The sequence below is a fragment of the Peromyscus maniculatus genome, chromosome 8 (assembly GCF_049852395.1).
Source record: "Peromyscus maniculatus bairdii isolate BWxNUB_F1_BW_parent chromosome 8, HU_Pman_BW_mat_3.1, whole genome shotgun sequence".
Taxonomy (NCBI): Eukaryota; Metazoa; Chordata; class Mammalia; order Rodentia; family Cricetidae; genus Peromyscus; species Peromyscus maniculatus.
This window is the reverse complement of record NC_134859.1, coordinates 96,935,001-96,957,748: the sequence shown is the minus strand read 5'-3', so window position 1 is coordinate 96,957,748 and position 22,748 is coordinate 96,935,001. Positions and strand designations below refer to the sequence as shown.

At 48.4% G+C, this 22,748-nt stretch overlaps 2 protein-coding genes across 6 annotated transcripts in view; one reads left to right on the top strand and one right to left on the bottom strand.

Annotated features, from left to right (window-relative positions):
• Wipi1 (WD repeat domain, phosphoinositide interacting 1) overlaps positions 1 to 19,937 on the top strand; it is a 38,000-nt gene extending 18,063 nt beyond the window's left edge. Inside the window, exons 5-13 of one of the 2 annotated variants that reach the window (XM_006970466.4) lie at positions 7,412 to 7,509; positions 8,500 to 8,592; positions 9,302 to 9,372; positions 9,980 to 10,087; positions 12,989 to 13,153; positions 14,576 to 14,683; positions 15,369 to 15,487; positions 16,119 to 16,219; positions 19,384 to 19,937. In XM_006970466.4, coding sequence (XP_006970528.1) covers positions 7,412 to 7,509; positions 8,500 to 8,592; positions 9,302 to 9,372; positions 9,980 to 10,087; positions 12,989 to 13,153; positions 14,576 to 14,683; positions 15,369 to 15,487; positions 16,119 to 16,219; positions 19,384 to 19,431 — 911 coding nt within the window. In that variant the 3' untranslated portion in view covers positions 19,432 to 19,937. Of the gene's footprint in view, positions 1 to 7,411; positions 7,510 to 8,499; positions 8,593 to 9,301; positions 9,373 to 9,979; positions 10,088 to 12,988; positions 13,154 to 14,575; positions 14,684 to 15,365; positions 15,488 to 16,118; positions 16,220 to 19,383 lie in introns of both variants that reach the window. The other variant, XM_042283031.2, reaches the window with a different exon arrangement.
• Positions 19,857 to 22,748, bottom strand: part of Arsg (arylsulfatase G) — an 82,008-nt gene continuing 79,116 nt past the window's right edge. For all 4 annotated transcript variants that reach the window (XM_006970467.4, XM_042283027.2, XM_042283028.2 and 1 more), the window contains one exon: positions 19,857 to 21,178. In XM_006970467.4, the coding sequence (XP_006970529.1) occupies positions 20,904 to 21,178 (275 nt within the window). In that variant the 3' untranslated portion in view covers positions 19,857 to 20,903. The remainder of the gene's footprint in view (positions 21,179 to 22,748) is intronic.

The following is a 22,748-nucleotide window of genomic DNA, read 5'->3' as shown; positions in this document are numbered from 1 at the left end:
TCAACTGGCCTTGCCACCCAAGTTTAGTGGCTGGGGTCAGTTGGCTCTAAGGTGCTCCCTTCTTTGGTGCTCAGTGTCTAAGGTGACTGTAAATGTCCTTCCTTCTCTGTCTAGGTCACAGATTACAGGCTGTTTCCTCTAAAGAGTTGGCCAGCCTGAGCTGAGAGTTAATTTCCCGCCAGCCAGCAGTCTGTGCCCTGAGCAGTGAAGGGTGGAAATCTCCACAAAAGCCTTGCCAGTCATAGAACAGCTGGATGGGGTGGAGGGTAGCTCTGACAGACGAGGGAATGTTCTGGATAACACGTCAGTGTGTTCATAGGAGAGCCGAGGGTCATTGCCCAACACACCACCTTTCTGCAGATGGAAGTAGTGGGGGCCATAAACAATCCCCCACCATCAAGGTAGCAAAAGTACTTACAGTACATGGGTCAGTTCTCTCTCTTTGCTTTTCTTTTTTCTTCTTTTCTTTTGAGATAAGGTCTTGTTCACCCAGGCTAGATTCAAACTTGCAATCCTCCTGCCTCAACCTCCCAAGTGCTGGGCTGACAAATGTGCACCACCATACCACACCACACTCAGTGGATTTCTTGACTTTTTTTTCTTCTGGAAATTGTAAAGCATCTTGAGTGAATGGTGCTAAGGCTGGAACCCAGAGGCTCGTACATGCTGCACACACACCGTACCACTGAGCTGCGTCCTCTAGCCCTGGAAAGTGTCCCTTGAGGCATTAATCAACCACGTTTGATAAGCCAGTTTCAGTGAGCTGCCCAAAGTTGGGAGGAGGATCGAAGGACTTCCTTACAATTCCAGCCACGCAGTGTTGTTGCTTCTTGAGTTAATAACAGCCTCGGTTTTTCAGATGTGGGAGAATTGTAGGCAAAGAATCTCGATGAAATAGCAGCTGTTTATGAACATGTGCATCAGTTATAAAACAAGGCCAGAAGCCACATTAAAACCCCATGCCTGGGCCAGTGGGGTGCTCAGGGGGTGAAGCCACTTACTGCTAAGCCTGGGGACATGAGCTGGATCCCTGGGACCCCACATACTAGAAAGAGAACTGATTTCCCACATTATCTGTTGTCTGACCTCCACATGCATAGCATGGCACATTCGTGTCTCCCCCCTACTCCTCTCCCCGCCCCGCCCCCCGATAATTAAATGTAAAAACTTTAAAACCCCATGCCTACAGAGAAAAACGGCTTAAAGACATATTTAAATGCTGGAAGGCGAGAAAACCCCCGAGTTTCAAAATTGGCCGCCTTTTTTTTTTCTTCTTCTTCCTTTTTCTTTTCTCTGTATTTTCTGGGCTTTGCCACCCTGCACTTTTATACAGAAAATAATATCAAAGAAAGAGTCCGCTTTGTTCCTAAAAAATGACACTTTGGCACCAACGCAGAAGCAAAAGGCTCTGGGGTGGGCGTGGCTACGCCGGAAGCGGGTCTTCCAGCTTCCTCCTCGGTGCCTTCAAGTCAGAGAGCACGTCCTTGGGATGTGGGATGTGGGATGATCGACTTAGAAGGGGGAGGGAAGGGACTCCAGTGAGCATGGTTGGGGCCCCTCCTAAGTCTGCACAGGTCTGCTCCAGAGCCCTCTCTGGAGTCACGTGAGCTGGCAGAGGTGGGAGCCCAGAAACACAGCTGCTGTAATAAGGGGTGCGCGTCACAGGCCACCTGTCCTTGCCAGTATCCTTTGTCCCCTACTGTTAGAATCCAGTGTCATCTACTTCTACAGTGGGTGTGACAGAAAGTTCAAAGTTAGCCTGAAGTGTTCAAGCCTTTCCTCCTCCCTGGGATATTTATATCTTGACCTAAAATTCCGAAAGACAGCTGTGAGTGCTTGCCCAAGGTTCTGCTTTAGGCCTCCTGGCTCGCTGGCTCAGCCACAAGGATGCTCTCTATAGGTTGGGGGGGGGGGGTAGGCAATTGAAGGCCAACATGGGAACCCTCTTCATTTCAGATGGGAAACAGGCCTAACAGAGCCGAGGGGTACAGGGCAGGTGCCTGCCCCTGCCACACAAAGCCTCCCGAAATTCTGACCTCCTTGAGAAGGAGACAGAAAAAAAGAGAGGCACAGCACGGAGGGCAAGGGGTAAACAGAAAAGCGGGGGAGGATGAAAAGGGCAATAGGAGGTGGAGATAATTAGATGTTTCATGTTCACATGAGATGGTCATAATCACTGTGTAATTAACACGCGTTGATAAAAATGACTTCTGCCCCTCCCCCCAAAGCCGTTTTGATATGTGATCCACATATCGTAGACTCCACTCATTTAAAGTGCACAGTTTGTGGCTGGAGAGACGACTCGGCAGTAAGAGCAGAGTTTGGTTCCCAGCCCCACTTCTGAAGACTTGACAACTGTCCATAACTCCAGCTCCAGGGACTCCAGTGCCCTCTGTTGGCTGCCTCAGGTACCTGTGCATACCTTCCTTAGGTATGCATGCGCTCATACACACCTCCCCCACCCACTCTCCCACCCACCCCCACACACATATAAAAATTAAAAGTAAATAGAGTGCATAATTTAATAGACTTTAGTGTGTTCACAGAAGGTATAGCCATTATCACAGTTTTATTAATAGATGTTTTATTATGTTCATTCATGTGTATTTTATTACATCTACTTATACATACATGTGGAAGTCAGAGGGCCGCTTTCACGGGTCACTTCTCCTCTTCTGCCGTGAGGGTCCAGGGATCGAACTCAGGCTGTCAGGCTTGGCAGCAAGCGCCTTTACCCGCTGAGCCATCTCACCAGCCCTACATTTAATTTTAGAGCATTCTCAACACCCTTCCCTCAAAGACATCCTGTGCCTCTTAGCTGTCCCCTCATATTCCCCTAGCTCTCCGTAAGCCCTGATGTACTTTCTGTCACTATAAATTTACCTGTGCTGACCATTCATGTGGTCTTCTGGACTGGCTTCTGCCACTTAGTGCTCTCAGGGCTCATCTGTATTGCAGCATGTATCCCACTTCATTCCTGTTTATTGCCAAATAATATCCTGTTAGGAGGACATGGCATATCTTATCTATCCATCCACCAATTGGTTCACATGGGTTGTTTCCACCTTTTAAAAAATAGAATATCCGGGCGGTGGTGGCGCACGCCTTTAATCCCAGCACTCGGGAGGCAGAGCCAGGTGGATCTCTGTGAGTTCGAGGCCAGCCTGGACTACCAAGTGAGTCCCAGGAAAGGCGCAAAGCTACACAGAGAAACCCTGTCTCGAAAAACCAAAAAAAAAAAAAAAAAAAAAAAAAAAAAAGCCGGGCGTGGTGGCGCACGCCTTTAATCCCAGCACTCGGGAGGCAGAGCCAGGCGGATCTTTGTGAGTTCGAGGCCAGCCTGGGCTACCAAGTGAGCTCCAGGAAAGGCGCAAAGCTACACAGAGAAACCCTGTCTCAAAAAAAACCAAAAAAAAAAAAAAAAAAAAAAAAAAAAAAAAAAAATAGAATATCTTTTTTTTTTTTTTTTGAGACAGGGTTTCTCTGTGTAGTTTTGGTGCCTGTCCTGGATTCCTGGATCTCGCTCTGTAGATCAGGCTGGCCTCGAACTCACAAAGATTTGCCTGGCTTTGCCTCCCAAGTGCTGGGATTAAAGGTGTGCACCACCACTGCCCGGCTAGAATATTTATTTTTATTATTATTATTATTATTATTATTATTATTATTATTATTATTCGGCAATTTCATCTCCCAATCCCAGCTTCATGTCCTGTCCTTTTCTTTTCTTTCTTTCTTTCTTTTTTTTTTTTTTTTTTTTTTTGTGTGTGTGTGTAACCTACTGAGCCCGTCAGTGCTGCCTATGGGAATGCTGACGAGGTGGTGGGCTTGATCTTGTGTGGGTCTTGTGCAGGTCCCCACAGCCGTGATGAGTGCAATGGTCATGTCATATCCAGTAGACACATTTACAGCACTCCTCCCTGTCCTCCAGCTCTTCCGTTCTTTCTGCCTCTTCTTCTGCGATGTCCTATGAGCCTTAGGGTAGGGGAGTGTTCTTATAGATGCCCCGGTTTGGGCTGAGTACTCGAAGCTGCTTGTTCTCAGCACTTTGACCGGTTATAAGTCTGCCGTGTCTGATGATAACTGCGGAGAGATGCTTTTACGGCTAAGGTTGAAGGCAGCACTAACTTATGTATATAAACATAAATATTTAGAAAGTGGGGTGACAACCCGTCCATTCAGCAAGACCACGGTAGAATGTTCCCTCCAGGGCTGTGACCTCCTGAGCTATGGGTATTTATACCAGGCATAACTTCCCTCTGATAGAGTAGGCCTCAAATTCAACCCAAAGCTGTTGGCTGCCCCCATAACCTGTGTACCACTTTTGCATTGATAGGCGCATCTTGTCTGGTAGGTTGGTATTATAGCATGTAGAGGTTCCCACGGGGTAATACTGCTGATGACTTTCCTCCTCCAGAGGCCTTCAGAGTACCTTCTGGCACTATAAAAGCTAGGAGGAAGTTTCCAGGTCAGTTCCAACTGGATTTCTCTGTGTCCTGCAACCAATATGTGTTGTGTCATTAGTAATTGGATCTAACCATCTAGTTATGGTGGGCAACTAAGAGTCTGTGTTGTTGGGGTGGAGGGCCTCAGGGGCCTCCTTATCCACTACTCATAGGGAGATGTCCCATGCCCAACCCTGAGATTCCTATTTAATGGCATGTCTTCTGGGGGAATTATCATCCACCCTGCAGGGTAGCTGCATTCAGACTCCTCCTTTAAAAATGTTTTCAATTAGTTCACAAAGCTGTGGGTCTCCATACATTCTTAGTTTTGTCTAGCTAACCCTAACTCACCCTTCCCCTGTATTTCCAGTTTTTGATTGTAATGGATATTGTTGATGTAACCATTCATATGTAAGTTTTTGTGTAGACATTGATTTTATTTCTTTCTGGTGTATGCATGACAGTAGAATTTCCAGGTCACATGATAACTGTTTAACTTCTGAGGACCTCCCAGGCTGCTCTCCAACACACTACCCCAATTCATATCCCTGTATACATCCTTCCAATTTTTCCATCTTTTCATTAGTATTTGTTAGCTTCCTCTAAAAAATGTTTTTATGTATATGGGTGTTTTGCCTGTATATATGTATGTATGTGCAACATGTGTGCCTGGTGCCAGTGGAGGCCAGAAGGAGGTACCAGATTCCCCTGGACCTGGAGTTAGAGACCATGCGAACATGTGGGTACTCTAAATCAAATCTGGGTCCTCTAGGAGAGCAGCCAGTGACCTTAACTGCCAAGCCGGCTCTCTAGTCCCTAGGTGCCTTTTAAATTGTAGCTATCCTAGTGATTGTGAAGTGACTGTGTGTGTGTGTGTGTGTGTGTGTGTGTGTGTGTGTGTGTGTGTGTATGTGTGTGTGTGTGACAGAGCAGGGAGGGTAATGGTGGGTGTGGAGGTCAGAAGACAGCATCGGGTGGCCTGCTTTGTCACTCCCCGCCTTACTCCCTTGAGATAGGAGGGTCTTTCACTGAAACTGGAGGTCGGCAGGTGGCCAGAAAGCCCAGTGATCCTCGTGTCTCTGCACTCCACAGAACTGGTGCTAGGGTTTTTGTTTTGTTTTGTTTTCTTGTTTATTTGTTTGTTTTATACGTATCTTGGCTCTGGATCCAGGTCCTCATGCTTATAAGGCAAACATTCTGTCCAGCCTCCCCCCATTATGATTTAAGACTGCTTTTTTTCAAGCCCATATACTCAGAGACCCTCATAGACATCCCCTTATTTGTAAGATCTTTGCTTTGGTCCTCAAGTTTACATCCAATATATCCCAATGCAAAAGTCTCTGTCAAAGGCCAAGCTCACTGTCTCAATCAAGATGCAGACCTCTGCCCCAGGGGGCTCTGCTCTCCCGGTCAGAGCAGACTCTGCTGAGAAACGGGGTCATTTGCCTTTCCTGTCGTCCATCTTGAAGTTCCTGGCTGACTGTATTTATTCACTCTCAGCCGAGGCTAAAGCACACTGACCTCCCACTGGGAAGTCCTGTTTCAGTTCTGAGTACACGTTCATGGAGTTCTAGAGAGTAATGGGATTGGAAGAGAAGTAGATGCTGTTTCAGGGCCTTGGGAAGAAAAACGTGGAGATGAATATTCTTCATATTCTGAGTTCTGATTGCTTAGCAGTGAAGGGGTCACTGCCAGGGTTAAGTTGGGAAGTCTCCTGCAAGTTTCCTTGACTCAGATCCTGTGACCAGAACAGGGTTTCTTAAACTTTTCCCATTAGCAACCCGTTTTGGCCTCAAAACTCAAGCAAGAAGTTTTGCTTTTTTCTTTTTTGGTTTTTCAAGACGGGGTTTCTCTGTGTATCCCTGGTTGTCCTGGAACTCACTCCGTAGACCAGGCTGGCCTTGAACTCACAGAGATCTACCTGCCTTTGCCTGGGATTAAAGGAATGCACACCACAGCCTGACTGGCCCAAGAAATTTTTACATGACCTCAAGCATATGTGTGTATAAAATATGTATGCATATCAAACATTTACAGATAATATATTGTACATTTGTTTTAAAATAATTCATGGGTATAATCTTAACATTTATTGAAAACAATAAAAATTTCACACTAATGACATGGACAGGCTTGTTTCTTTTTACATAAGTAATTAAATCTCGGCTGAATATGTGATATTGCAGGACATAGATCATCTTAAATGTTTTTCAGAATTCATCAATAATTTTATTTAATAATTGTTAGTGCCAAAATACTTACTTCATATAAATGTGTAATACAAACTGGCAGAGTATGTTAAGACCATTGTTTTGTCCAAATCCCAAACCAAAGTTCATTTAACCATTTTTAAAAGAAATTTAAATCAGCAACCCAGACAGCAATTTCTAAAATCTACAGTTCCAACACAAGACAGTGTCAAGGAATACCAATTTGATACTAACATGAGGAATGTAGGAAGATAGTAAACGTTTCTGTTTCCTGTTAACTGTTACTTTTCTGTAAGAGCGGGAAAGTGTGTACCGGAAGAACCCTGACGTTCATGGCATACGGTACTGAGCCAAGGTGCTCAAAGGCTGTATGTGTTGGTGCTGTGTGGTATGATAGCCTGCATGGTAAAGTGTGTGTGTGTGTGTGTGTGTGTGTGTGTGTGTGTGTGTGTGTGTGTGTTGTGTGTTCAGATCAAGGCTGCAGTCACCTCAGAGTCCTTAAGTGCTTCACTTAGAATTGATCTTTGCCTGTTGTGAATTCAGAAACTTCGTATTGTTGCCAACTTTTTTGTGACCCCCTATTCAGTTACATGATTCCCTGTGTGGGTGACAACATACAGTTTAAGAAACTGTGATTAGAATAAGCTACAGAAATACTCAAAGATGTTCCTCCCCTCGCCAGCAGGTGGCGCTCTAGACACATGGTTTTCAGGCGCCCTTTCTAGCCAAGCTCCTTTCTCATCCTCTGTTCTTTGCCAGGTCTATGTGCCCTCTCTATCAACCATTCCAACTCCTACCTGGCATATCCTGGAAGCCAGACTACAGGAGAGATTGTTCTCTATGATGGAAACTCCCTGGTAAGTTCACCGCGATCCCTGGTGCACCACCCCGCCCGCCCTGGCCAGCTGGTGAATAGACTTAGATAAGGAGTGCCTGTTGCAGTGGGGTGAGCTGTGGGGGAGGGGGGGGGAGTTCTCTGGTCACAGCAGTTGGATGAGGAGAACAAATGATATTTGTGTTGAGGCTCACAGTATCAGTCAACATCACTGTGAGGCAGGTGCCGGAACAAGGCCAAACACCTGCCCAAGGTGGGATAAATGAGACAGTCCTGTATTCCCTCCCTCCACTCCCTGCGGCTTCCTAGAGCATCACCCAGCAGGGGAGAGGCACTCTGGGAAACCCCTGAAGAAGAAAGCACAAAGAGCCCCTAACAACCTGGCTCTGTATCAGGCACATGGCTGCTCATCCACTTTCCCTAAGGCAGGGAAAGGAACAGACATAAGTTAACCCTCTTCTTCTTTGCCCCCCCCACACACACACACAAGCAAGCACACACGCATGCACACACGTACCCATGCACGTGCACACACAGAACTCAGGGAATGTCACAGAGGATGGGACAGAAAGGACATGAGGCCTAGAAGAAAGGGTGGATTGCTGTAGAACGCTGTCTTGGCGTCATAACGTGGCTGTCACACCCCCAGGCTCTCTGTGCCTGCCCTGCCCTGACTGAGCCTGTCAGCACTCTGTCATTGAAGGCGAGCTTCCTGAGAGCCACCCCATATAGGCTATTAATTTGCTAGGGGGTGTGTGAACATTTTCTTTAGTCGGATAGCCACTGCTGGGTTGTCCATGCCCCTGTGCGTGGCCCTGATTAAATTCATTGGTGACCCAAAACAGAGGGAGTTGGAGGCCAGAATACAACTAGCAAAGCTTGGTAGAAAAGGGCTTTCAGCTTACAGGCAAGTGGCCCCTGGAGAGCAGGCAGACAAGGCAGAGAGCGACGGGGGGCGAATTCCTCTCCCCGCTTCACCAGCACCGATCTCCACTTCTCCCCATACCAACAGAAAACAGTGTGCACCATCGCTGCCCACGAGGGAACACTGGCCGCCATCACCTTCAACTCCTCGGGCTCCAAACTAGCAAGTGCGTCTGAGAAAGTGAGTGTGCTCTGGCTTCTCCTCCTGTGGGGGTTTGCAGGACACCCGCTGAAGTGCCCACGTTGCGGCCGGAACACAGTGATGGCTGTGTGGAGACTGACTGGTCTCTAGGCCTGCTCAGAAGTGGTTTCTGAGCAAGACTATCTGGGCCCTGCCTGTTGTGGTCTGTCAGTGAATTTGTCGTATCAAATGGTGACATTATGCAAGATGCAAGACACTTTGCATAAAAACTTGTGGTCTTATTGAGAAACGCATGTGCCTGTTGTCCCCAGATAAGGATTGATGTTACATGTGCCTGTTGTCCATAGATAGGGAGAGAGATTGGACTCTGTTGACCAGAATAAATAAAGTGACTAGGTTATATTCCAAATGCCATGCAAAGCAGATATATTTTGATAAGCAGAGATAGAATAGTCTAGAAAATCAGGACAGTTTGTGACACCCCCCCCACCCCCCACCCCACATACACACAACCATGCACACACTGAAAGAGACTTGGACAAGGGTAGGAAGGGAAGACAGTATTTAACACATGTTCCAAGAATTCTTATTTGGCACATATACAGATAAAAATGCCCTTGTGCCCAGTGATTTGTGCTTCCTCCTCAGAGACAGGTGTTCAAAGCCAGTAAAGCAAACTGCCCTGAAAAGAGACATTTCTGTGTGAAGCATCTGTGGTTGGAAAAAGTCCACCCGCTCTCTCTTCCAGGGCACCGTCATCCGAGTGTTCTCTGTACCTGATGGGCAAAAGCTCTATGAGTTTCGTCGAGGAATGAAAAGGTCTGTGCTCAGCGTCGGTCCCGTTTTAAAATCGTTCCTGGCAGCCATCTAGGGAGAGGAGAGAGGCAGGCTCTGTGGCCTCCTCTTCTAGAGATTAAGGTGCTTTCCGCGTAATTAACTCAGGGCTACACTGGGGGCTTTCTAAAACCTGAAGTCAGAGCAGACTTAATGCAGGATCCGGCAGATTTGTCCATGGGAGGCCAGCATGGAGAAGGCAGAGAGCCAGTGAATCACAATCCAGAAACAATTTCTGCTTCTCTCCACGAATGAGAAATAAAGGCCCACATCAAATGTCAGTGGCTGGGACCTTTTTGGCTATGGGTTTTGTAGCTGCATCTGTTGAGAGCAGCTGGGAGATGTCTCATGCTAAGAAAGCAGGTCTCCCATCCACTGGCTGGGAGAGAGGGCCAGGCCCTGTGTGTGTTCGTACCTAAGACCATGACTCTCCCCGAATCTCTCCTGCTTTTTAAATATGAATAGCATGACGTTGGAGGGGTTGTAAGCCTTGTCAAGGCACATCTTCATTTCCTCGTGTAGCTGCTCTTAGAACTGTAAAGAGACGACCCTCGTTGTTCTGGCTTATTGGCCTGTGTGTTGCTGTCTCTAGGTATGTGACAATCAGCTCTCTAGTGTTCAGTATGGACTCGCAGTTCCTGTGTGCCTCCAGCAACACGGAGACCGTGCACATCTTCAAGCTGGAGCACCTGACTGACAGGCAAGTGCAGCACCGTGTGCAGAATACCTGCCAGCCTGAAGGGACAGGTCCCCGGTTATGCTGCAGGCACTGGCGCTCACTCTAAACCTGGTCCTGCTGCTCTGCTGCTTTCAGTGTGGGACAGTGTGCGCCCGCAGAACGTCCTGGGGTGTCCCTCACAAAAGCAAAAATCTGGGTCTACAGTCCCCACTTTACATCTCAACTCGGCCCCTTTGGAGCTCTGAGACTCTGGGAAGCTTGTTCAGTCTCCCAGAATCTCACTTTCCTCACCGGTAAAAACTAGCATAATAATTGTGTTTGCACCTTAAGCTTGATGTGCGGACTCAGTAAGTTCGTTGTTGATCTAAAGTGTTTTGTGGAGGGCCGGACGCCAGCATGCTTAAGCTGGTGTAGCTGTGTTAACCAGTGGACTGGCAGCGTGTTTAGTGTCCATGTGGCCCCCAGCTGGGACTGCTCTGCAAGCGCGTTTCCTCCGCGGAGAACCCTGACATCCTTTGTCTTAGTTCCCCCCTCATCTCTGTGGCCATCAGACCTTCCAGAAGTGTGATAAGAGGAAAGGTTCCATCAGGTATTGACCCATCGTGGTGGGGGAGGGAGTGGGTTTGGGGTAGCAGGAGCTTCTGGCTGTGGCTCTTCTCATCTTTGCAGACCAGGGACAGAGAGGACCTTCAAAGGCCCACTCCCCTGGGACCTACTTCCCCTAGCCCAGTCCTCCCCTCCTAAAGGCACTGCTGCCATGTCAAAACAGGGCCACCAGCTTCAAAACATGACCCCAGGGGGACTTTATTTTCTTTAAGTTAAGCCTGAGAGTCTTATTCTGCACATTTCCTCCTATTTCATCTGCTTTCTGGACTCTGCTTCACAGTCTCCAATCTTCAGTGGCTTGTGAAGCTTCTGCCTGTGGTAGCAGCCTGGGCCCTAGAGGCCCGCCCAGCCCTTACCTTACCTTTACCACTGAGGCGCAGCAGCCGGGCAGATGTTCCCAAGGCCCCTCCCCACAACCTCCCAGCCTGTCAGTCACCAGTGTTGAAGACAGGAAACTCATCGCCATCTCCCAGCTCTGCTCTGTGTCAGTGGCCAGCAGTGGCCGAGGGCAGAACCTTGAGTTCTCACCTTGTCTGTGAAGTGTGGGTGTGTCTTGGGCAGTATGGCTTCCATTTGGAGCTTAGTCCTGCCTCACTGGCTGCTGCCCTTGTCCACATCTTCAACTTCCTTATGTTTCTATGTAAGCTCACTCTTCCCAGCTCTCTCTTTAACCAGCTGTGGTGTGAGATAGTGCGCGCGCACACACACACACACACACACACACACACACACACACACACACACACACACACACGTCTGCTCACCTCCAGAAAGGGAAACCACAACAGCTGAAGTAACAAACGCACTAAAAGCCAGCTTGGTGAACCAGTGAGATTTTACCGGGATGCTAACAGGAGCAGAGATGACTCAAACGCTGCAGCCACATTATGAAAAGGCCACCAAGCAGGGCTGATGGTTTGCACAGTGGTAGCCCCAGAGAGATCTCCTTGGGGCAGCTGGGCCGGCCACAGTCCCTTCCCCCAGCAGTTCAGTGCTTCCGTAAGGCCTTCAAAAATCGTGCAAGTCTCCACCTTCCCAAAGGTGAGGGTTTATTCACCCCTGAGTCTAATCCCCCTCTTTCCCTCCTGGGGAGAATGTTTCAATGCAGAGGGATCCACCACACAGCACTGCCCATTGACACTTCTTGCGGGATCAGTCTTCTGGAAGTGCTCCTTTGAACATGGTTCCTCCTTCTCAGACTCCTTTATTCTCTTTTCCCCTCAATAACAAAATCTCAGCTCCCCCTTACCTGCAGAGTCCAGCAGTCACTGCCCCACAACCTCCGAAACCCCTCCACCTCAGAGACACCATCATTAAAGAAACCATATGCATCTCATATGCTTGTCTGTCAGCTTCAGTTCTGAGGAAGCAGGCCAGAGGATTCCTGATTGTTCCTGCATTCCAAATGAGGAAACAGAAAACAGGATGCTGAGGACCCTCATCTGCCTCTCTCTGCTCTGTGGTCCTCTGTGGCTCCTGTCTGAACTGTGTGCTTAGCCACTGAGGTTCCTTTGCTTTGTATACATCTGCACTTAATGTTATTCCTCTCGCTAGATCCTAACTCTAGGACCATCAGTACAGATATGTCTAAGAGTGTCCCTTTCAGTCAAGAATGTCAAGGCCCAGAGAGGTTAGTCTGAAGACCACATGGCCAGTTGGTAACAGTATCCCACCAGGATCAGGTCCCACCTACAAGTGGCCTCATAGCAGATGCTCCCTGATATAGGACACTAAGATGGCAGTGTTGCTCATTCATGGACCTCCTTGGAGACCTTGAGATGAAGTTCAGTGAGTGCAGGGTACCTCGCAGATTCCTGTGGTGCGCCTGAGCATTGTGAATGCTGGGTACCACAGGGCTCCAGACCCATAATGAGACACCACCTTGAGTGTCTTGCCTGGAGGCTTGCTTCCTACTCAGTCTGGCTCAGGAAGCCTTCAAAGGGTTCTGTCTGTTCTTCCCTGAACCCCATTCGGGCTTGTGAGCTCCTTTTACAGGGTGCAGATATCTCTTCCATCTGAAGCTCTACCTTTGCCCTCTTTTGGAAATCTAGGAATCGGACTAATGGTCAGAAACACTCTCTACTGTAAGAAAGCAGTAGCACAGGGTACCTCTTACCAGGCTTACAGGCTTCTGAAGGACATGCAGGTCCCGATGCTCTTTAGTTGTTATTGCTGGAATAATGTGTCTGTGGCCGGAACACTGTGCTCAGGCACAGCCTCTGCCTGCTGAGGCTGATGCTGGACTGCAGCAATCACTGGCAAGGTGCCTGTGCCCACAGCCCAGGCCCACCCTTGCCTCTGCATTGCCTCCCCTAGCCGCCCAGAAGAGCCTTCCACCTGGAGTGGCTACATGGGAAAGATGTTCATGGCAGCTACCAACTACCTCCCCGCCCAGGTGTCGGACATGATGAACCAGGACAGGGCTTTCGCCACAGGACGCCTGAACTTCTCTGGGCAGAAGAACATCTGTACCCTGTCCACGTATGTACAGTGCCACCAAACTCACAGATGTATTTTCCCAGAATGTGGAAGCCCTAAATGTATGAAAAGAAAAAAGGCAGGGCTGGGAAGGTGGCTCAGCGGTTAAGAGCCCTTACTGCTCTTGCAGAGGATCAGGGTTCAGTTCCCAGCACACTCATCCGGTGGCCCAAGCTGCCTATAACTCCAGTTGGAGGGATCTGCCGCCCTCTTCTGGCCTCTGCATGCACTGCATGCGTGTGGTGCACATACAGACACGCAGGCACACACATACACACATAAATAAAAGAAAAGCAAAACAGCCCCAAGAAAGGGCGAGCAGAATCTGTTTGCTGGTTTTAATGTGGGTTCTCAGGGGGCAGCTGGGAGTTGGCATGTAAATATCAAATCTTGGTCCCAATGACAGTGCCTTACAATCTTTGTTTATGTAAGACAAAATAATGGAGCCGGGTGGTAGTGGCACATGCCTTTAATCCCAGAACTTGGGAGGCAGAGGCCAGCCTGGGCTACAGGTTCCAGGAAAGGCGCAAAGCTATACAGAAACCCTGACTCAAAATAACAACAACAACAACAATAATAATAATGGAGTTCCAGCTTAATAGCTATGTGGCTGACAGGTGTCTTAATTTAATAAGCTTAGGGCATTTGTTAGAAAATCAAAACAAACAAACAAAAACTGAGCTGGGCATGGCAGTCCACATCTGTAATCCTAGCACTCAGGAGACCCAGCCAGGGGCTTTGCAAATACAGTGCCAGCCCAGAATATACATCAAAATCCTGTCTCAACAGACAAGAAAAAGAATAATTTTAGGGGCTAGGGAGATAACTCAGTCAATAAAATGCTTGCCCTAGAAGCAAAAAGACTGGAGTTTGAGCCCCAGACCCCACATGAAACAGCTGGATGTGGAAGCATGTGCTTGTCATCCCACCACAGAACGGTGGAAGCAGGTGGGTCCTTGGGGCTCTCTGGCCTAATCAGTGAGTACCAGGCCAGTAAGAAACTCTGTCTCAAGAGAAGGGGGCCCTCTGGCCTCTGCATGCATGCTCACTCGCATACATGTAAACACACGTTTATAAACCTAGATGGTAAGCCAGCTGTATTCTGTTCCACTTTCCATCACTGTTGAAGTCAGAGACACAAATAATATAGAGACCACATTCCATCTAGGGACACCAATACGCTGGCCGTAGCCGTCCGCGGTGCTGTTGTCTATGTACGTTACCTTTGTCCCATCCCATACAAAACCCAGAAACAGTCCTGAGAGTAGATGATCAGTTCGGGATGTAAAGGCATGTCCAGAAGTCCCAACTCGGGACCACTGGGCTAAGGGTTTCTCAAAGGCAGAAGTGCTGGAGACAGGGACGGGAGAATGAGGCTTTGCCAGCCGACACCACATCTGTAGCAATCCATCACTTGTCTCGTAGGATCCAAAAACTGCCGCGACTGCTAGTGGCCTCCTCCGATGGACACCTTTACATCTACAATCTGGACCCTCAGGATGGAGGAGAGTGCGTCTTAATCAAAACCCACAGGTGAAGATTCTAATTGCCAAACAGCTGTTCAGGAACAGGTGTGCAGAGCTGTCTCTGTGTTGGGGACAGTGACCTGCTCCAGGGTTCTTGCTGCTCCTGCTCCCTCCTGGTGTCTCTGTAGCAAGCCCCCAGCAGGCTTTGCTTCAGCCCAGTCTCACTGTCAGGTACCCACCCACCCACACCCACCCCCACCCCCACCCCCACCCCCCGCCTCCTGTCTGTCCCCTTTGGAACAGAGCCCAGACACAAAACATACCCCAAATGAGTTGCCCCCCCTGCTCAGCCCTTAGGAACACAGTGAATAGTCAAAAATGTTCACAGAATCAGATTTCAAAGTTCCTAGAATTCTGTGACATGTGTAGGCTGACCAGTGGTGGACTGGATTCTGTGAGCTGGATTGTCACGGCACCCCACCCACAACCTTGTGAGCATGTCTTGGCGTTCTTGCCTGAATGATCCAGAAGAGCAGAGGGCAGGGCTTTGCTTACTCATGTAAGGGATGGGTCATGTTGAAGGTGCATGGCTGACCTGCTTGGGTACATGCTGATCTTACAGTGCCCTGGCCGGTCTGTAATTTACCCTCAAATAGCAGAGCGAGAGCCACCTCGCCCTTTTCCGTGTGAAGGTGTTCTGGAGATGCGCTGCTGATTCTTCTGTTCTTCCTCTCCCTAATTGCTGCAAGTAGTTTGCTCAGCTCAGGAACAACAGAAGACAACAAAGAGAACGACCTCAGGCCTTCCTTACCTCCGTCTTATGCAGCAACTGTAGCAAGGCCCAGCACGTCCGCAGCCTCCACTGTGCCAGGTGAGCCAGGCGGCCGGCTACAGGCTGCTGCTTATCTCAGGGTGACTCTCCGAGGTTGTTTCCTTGCTGTGAGGCCTGGTAATAGTCTTCAGCCTCGGGTCCCTAACAGGAGGCTGTAGCCCAAGGTTTCCTTCCTTTCTTCCTTCCCTCCTTCCTCCCCTCCCTCCCTTTCTCCTCTCCCTCCTTCCTTCCCTCCCTCCCTTTATCCTTCTCTCCCTCCTTCCTTCCTTTTTTCTTTTTTGTTTTCTTTCTTTTAGACAGAGTCTCACTGTGTAGACCAGGCTGGCCTGGAACTCACTGTGTAGACCAGGCTGGCCTCAAACTCACAAAAATCTGCCTGCCTCTGCCGCTGGGACTAAAGGCTTCAATTAATAAACAATAACCCTTCACTTCTTGAAGAATTCCAAAGAGCTGGAGTTTCAGATGGGAGGTGGGTGAGACCTGCCTGTCTCTTGGGGCTCAGGGACAAGCTAGTGAGAGGATTTAGACTCCCCCTGAGCTGTCCCTTCCCTCTATCTGGGAGGCAGAGATGCGTCCACCCATTGCCTTCATTCTCCCTTTTCCTCAGGTCCTGACCCTCCAGCACTCACCATGGGGTGCCACCTCTTTCATTTCTAACTCTTGCCTCCAGGTTACTCTGAGGACGGTGGGGCGCTCCGAGGAGAAGTTATTCCGGAACACGAATTTGCAACGGGACCAGTGTGTCTTGACGATGAGAATGAGTTTCCCCCTGTGAGCATTCGGAACCCTTAACAGAGTTACTCCATCTGTATGCCTGGAAGAAAGCTTTGCCTCCCACAAGAGGCAAAGTCACTGGCCCGTACTCTAGCTCCTAACCACTAATCCTCTTTCAAATGCAGAGTCCTAGGGTACCCACTTTGCAGTTTCAGATCCCACGGGCTACCCAGTTGGTGTGGTGCTTGAAGCCTGACAGCATTACCATAACCAAATACTAACCTGGGTCACCAGAGACCCAGACTCCTTGCCTCTGCCTCTGTACATCCACTGCCTTTGCCGCTTGTGAGGTTGGGTTTTACGCCTGTGTCTGGTTTTCGGAAGCACCTAGGAATGCCCTTGTAGAATGCTGCCTGTTACTTGTTATAGTGAGTGAGAGGGGCATGTTTGGGACTCTGAGCCGGCTGCAGGAACTGACCTGCGCCCTGCCTGCAGCTCTGGCACTGCACTCTCGAGCATCCCCAGGAGCTGCGGGCACTCACCAGGAAACAGCATGTACAAAGCCAGTGTGGGTGGCATGGGCTCACCTGGACACCTTCAGCAAGGCTTCCTTCCCAGCATCCTACTTCGGCCGGCTGGCAGGGAGAGACGCCAGAGGTGGCTGAGCACCTGACTTGGCCTCTACCGACAGCTGGAGGAAGGACCCTCTCCCGACACCCTGGAGACTGTCAGGGCTCCTTAGCTGCTACATCTTCAAGCAGTATGCACCCCTCCTGCGAACGTCAGTTAGAAACACACTAGTGACTAGGTGTGGCTCAGTTGGTCGAATGCTTGCCCATGCATGAAGCCCTGGGTTCAGTTCCTAGCAGCACATAAAACTGAACGTGGTAGTGCACACCTGTAATTCTAGTAGTTGGGAGGTAGAGGAAGGAGTATCAGACATTCAGAGTCATCTCAGCTACACAGTGAGCTCAAGGCCAGCCTGGACTACCTGAGGCCTTGTCTCAAAAAAAAAAAAAAAAAAGAAAGTCCTAATAAGCAACTTGAAATCATTTCAGGTGGATACAATGCCATGTCAGGACTTAGGGAATAGAAAGGAGTGGTCCTGTGGGCCCTGAAGTGGGTGAGGCCCCTTCTCATGTGAATAGGAGGTATTTATGACTTCCATATTGGCTTTGTAGATGGCAGTTTGAAATTTACATTTTTGGACTTTCATGAACAAATTGCCAAATATGTTGCCGCCAAGCAACAGTTATATATTAATGATGGAAAGGAGTAGTTCTTTAAAAAAAACCTAATTATGTATTTTAAGACAGCCATTGGCTGCTGCCTAATAGTTGCTGCCGAAACCAGTGGTGCCATTGGGCTCGATGCCCAACTTAGATGCCACCTAGAACTCTAAAAGTTTCTCTGAAAGTTCGTGGGTATTTAACTATTTAACTGGCATCACCTTCTCCAGGAGCCAGAGCACCCTAGGTCAGACTCTAGGAGACAGACATGACCAGAACGTCCTATTCTGCCAAGGTCTGATGCTCGCTCAGTTCTGTGTCGGCAGTCTTGGTAAAAATCTGAGACGGCTGTAGAAGATTGACACATCCTGGATCAGTCTTCGCTGCAGTCAGAGCAGAGCCTGCAGCCTCCTGTGTTTACAGAGTTAGAGTAACTTGAACATTGGCATGTAGGCGGTAGTCCCTTGCTGGAGGAGTAAAACAATAACCCCGAGTAAGCTATTTCCTGGAGAGGAGGAGAATCAGAGACGCTTAATTTAAGAACTAGTGTTGAGGGGTATGGATTAATGATGTCTTATATGCCTAGCATGTAAGAGGCTCTGAGTTCCATGCTCAGCCCCCCCATACATATGCACATGCATGTGCATGTACATGTGCACACATACACACATCCAAAACTACTAATGTTCAGATGTGTCGTAGGCATGCTCACCTAAACACTGCCAGGTCATCAGGTACAGACCAGCTGTCCTATCTCCCTCTTAAGGAGCAAATTTGTGAAAGTTTAAACTTAAACTGCATTTCCAATTCTTGTCTAGGCTAGGGATGTGGCTAGCTCAGTAGGCAATGGACTCTGGGTCCATCCCCAGCCTCAAAAAAAAAAAGTTTATACACAAGAAATTCTCCCTGCCAGTAAGTGTTCGTGAGAAAACAAGTTCCCAGAACTGTTAGAGTCCAGCTAAGCTGGCACAGCTTCTGGGTACCTGCAGGTGCTGGGCGTCATGGTGGCCACCAGGCCCAGCCCAACCCACGGCCTGCAGGAAGATAGAGAAGAGGAGCCAATGTTCTGACTGGGTCAGCAGCAGGCAGGCTTCTCGGTCTCCAGGCACAGGAGCAGAGGCGAGAGCGCTGCTGGGTTGCTGCTTGGTGCAGCCATTTCAGTCATGCCCCTGTAGCCTAAGTGTGGGACTGGGCTTGCTAGGAAAGCCTCTATCCCTGCCTGAATTCTGAATTGCATGCCTCTTGCAAATACTTTCCCAGAATCCATATCTTTACTCACAATTCTTTACAAGTTTCTGAGACTACAAAAGAATCTTGGGAGTCTCAGCTTAGCCAAAATCACTTCCCCTCTGGGTAAGAATACTGAGCTCACTGGTGGAGTCAGCCTCAGGCCCCTGGGCCTCTGCCTTAAGCCCATGAGTTGCCACTAGCTTCCTTTATAAAGTAGACTGCCACCCCCCCACCCCGCCCCCCAACACCACTTTCCTCTTTGGGATTGACTTCGCTTCAAGACCAGCAAGAGAAAAGCAAGCTCATCATCTCGTGCCCTGGGAAGAGGCTTCGAGACCAGCTTTTGCTTCGTTAGCAAGCCAGCATGCAGTCTGTTGATTCTGTGACACTAATATTAACCTTGTGAGCAAAAGAACAGCAACGTGGACCGAGAACCCATGCTGACATTTTGTGTTCTTTTTACAGTCATTTAGCAGTCAATGTTTACAGTAAGATGAGCCTTTTAAAAAAAAGCACATGTACACAAGCACACGTGCACACATACAGTTTTTAAACAGTATTGTTGGAATCTGTGCCACCACTGTCCACACCTACATAAGGTGGGTGGACTTTCCCATGGCCATGAGTGCGGGTCAGTCTGTGGTCATATATAAACGTTTCAAAAGGCCCAGCCTCCCCTGCTGACCCGAATAGCACAGACCCGTGGGTAACCCAGCCTCTTCCCTGAATAAGAGTAAGGCCGTTCTGTTTTGATTTTGGTAGATAATCTTGTGCCGCGGAAGTCAGAAGGGCAAAACGAAGCAGTCCTGACAAGAAGCGCACCCCAGAAGTCAGGACACCCTGTCGGGTGGTTCTGGAGAGAACAAGGACAGTGGAAGAAACGGAGTGCAATCACTTGTGTGAGCAGAGAGGGAAGGGAGGCAGGAATCCTGGGTGCCTCGCTGCCTGAGCCATAGACCATGGTTAGCCCCCCACCCAGCCCCCTCAGCCTTGGCTGCCAGTGGGTGAGGAGAATGTTGGAGTCACATCATGCTATTTAAAATACCTTCAAACCAGTGTAAATGCTAACTAACCATATTGGTATATAACCGGGATTTTATATTAAAAAGGACGTCCTTGTCAAATATATGCTGTGTAAAAAAAAAAAAAAATGTACTTAGTGGGAAATCCCTTTGAATTGTGTTTCTTGTATATTACAGACATAGAGAGAGAAACTATTTTAACCAGGCAAAGTATTTTTGCAGTGATTGGAATAAATCGTTTATTACCCTTGAGTCCCATTCAGGACACTAATTAAATAAAATCATGGCAATGCATTTGTGAGTTGTTTACATTTTTTGTTTGTTTTATTTCTTAGAAGTTTTAGGGGCTGGGAAGAAATCTTAAATGTTATTTTAAAAGTGTTGCCTACATGTATATATGTATGTATGTGTACCATGTGAATGTCTGGCATCCTCAGAGGCCAGAGGACAGTGGTGGGTCCCCTAGAACTAGTGTTATACACAGTTTAAGCCACCATGTAGGTGTTGGAAACTGACCCCAGGTCCAGTGTTCTTAACTGATGGGCCATTTCTTCAGCCCCAAACCCCTGAATCTTTCTAGTATAGCCATGTAACATTTACGAGAGAGAAGGACCATGAGTTCTTCTGCTCCAAGGCCTGGGGAGACCTAACTTCGGTTTAGCTCTGCGCTGCTCAAGGCATCTCAAAGGAACCCAGCAATGGTGTAGTCTCCCAGACCCTCCTCTACATCTCCTGAGCCAGATTCTGCATTTTGCAAGATTCCCTGGTGATCTGTATGTGTATTGAAGATGGCCAAGCTCTACATACCAGCCAGAATGAGTTTGTGAATGGTATGTTTCACAGTGACCAGTGAAACTGGGGACACAAGACAGAAACTAAAACATTAAGGACCTGCTTTGGGATCTGCTTGGTGCTGAGGATGCACAGGTGACTTCATATGTCATGTTAACCTTCAAAATCAACTTACAGTTAAGTCATTGCCCAAGCTTAAACCCTAGGACTTGGTTGGACCTGTGCTGTGACTCCATAGCCCACTGGTGCGCAATCATGCCATGCCCACTGTATCAGCGCTTGACGCTTCTCGAACCTGCCTGCGGAGGGGGCAGTCTACACAGGGAGAGAGGAAGTTACAGCTTCCAAACCAGATTCTGCAACTTCCTTCCCAAAGTAGACATCCACGTCCAAAATGAAGTTTGGAAGTGAACCTAACCTGTCTGCAATTTCCAGATCACCTTTCTCACGGGGAAAAAGAACGACCTGTCACATGGTTTGGCAGCGGCAGGCAATTTGGTAGGGGTCACAGCAGGGGGTCACTGAGGGATCCTGAGTGTAGTCTGCCTGGGAGCTGTTGTCATGAGCAATGTCAAGAAGGACATCGGCAAGAACCCTGGTGACCTTGGGCAGCACCGCCTGGTACTCGGGGCTCCCTCTCTGTAGAGGCACAGCTTCTGCGACATCATCTTCTAGGTTGAAAATGAGAGGGGACGCGTGGTGCTGCTCAGGACCCGTGCTCCCGTCACACGCTTTGGCTCCGCCTACAGGAAGGATGACCAAAATTGTTAAACCCAACCTTGACCCTGAGCTGCAAAAGGGGATATCCATGGTTGACACACTAGCCCTGGATATTCAAATGACTGCTCTTCCTGCCAAATAAATTACCTTAAGATTCACGTCTGTCTTTCCAGTGATGATCGTCTGTCCAAATTAGGTCTGCCCCCTTGGACTTGCCTTCGAACCAGTGGACATCTGTTTCAAATACCTTTCATCTCTGGCCTTTGAGAGTAAGTCTCACTGGATTTTTAAAAATGTAACTGGGGAGGGCGAGTTGTGCCATGGCACACACACTGAGGTCAGGATGGCTTCGTGGAGTCGGTTCTCTCCTTCCACTGAGTTCAGGCAATCAAATTCAAGTTTTCAGGTTTGTGTGGCAAGAGCTTTTTATCTACCAAGTCATCTTGTTGGCCCCTAAATCTGACATTTTTGAACACTAATTTCGCCAGTGGTGATTGTTGAGTTTGGTGGATGTCAAGATGGTTCATTTCCCTGAGCTGAAGATGATGTTGTTACAGCCTCTCAAGTGCCAGGATGGCAAGTGTCCACAACCATGCCAGTCTGAGGACATTCTTACAACAGAAAAATACAGCTGTGATTACAAGGGTCCAGTTGTGGTGTGCTCTCACCTCAGGATGACAGCACAATGCCACAGCTCAACTCAGCAAAAACACATATGGAGGGACCAAGGCCAGCACTCCACAGACACAGCTTTCTGGTCCAGTATGGATGGAAATGAAATGGGAACTCTCAAGAGGAATGAGAAGATCCCGTCAACAGATCAAAGCCTCCATGAGAGGTTCCCCCCATAACACACACTTGGGTCCAGCAGAGACTAGGTATTACCATCTTTGCCTAGAGTTGATAACAGTTTGACTCTCCATCACCAGCAAGGGGCACTTGAAGTTACACAAGCTCTGACAGCCAATCAAGGGAAAGCTAAGAGTGACTCATCGAAGTTAAATAACCATTGAGTATGGTGATGCAAGCCTTTACCAGCAGCATGTGGGAGCCAGAGGCAGGCAGGTCTCTGTGAGTTTGAAGGTTTGAAGCCACCTGGATACACACACACACACACACACACACACACACACACACACACACACACACACAAATTTTTTTTTTCCCAAGCTAGAGCAATGTCATGGGGCATGGTGGAGCATGTCTGGAATCCAGAAGTGGAGACAGGAAATCAGGCGTTCAAGACCAGCCTTGGCTACAAAGTGAATTGAGGCCAGCCTGAACTACATGAGACCTAATCTTAAAAACAATTTAAAAAACAATAACACCAGGCACATGATGGATGGCTCAACACAGAAAAATGCTTACTACATGAGCCAAACAAACAAACAAACAAACAAAAAGTCAGATCCCCAGAACCCACACAAAGAATGGTACAGAGGCCACACATGTAGTTAGCCTCTACATGTATACCATGACACACACAGACCTGCAAACATACATCACTCACAGCAATAATAAATCTCTCTTAAGGCAAGAGTACACTAGTGTGCTTCGATCTACCATCCTCTAGCTGGAAAAATGAATTCTAGG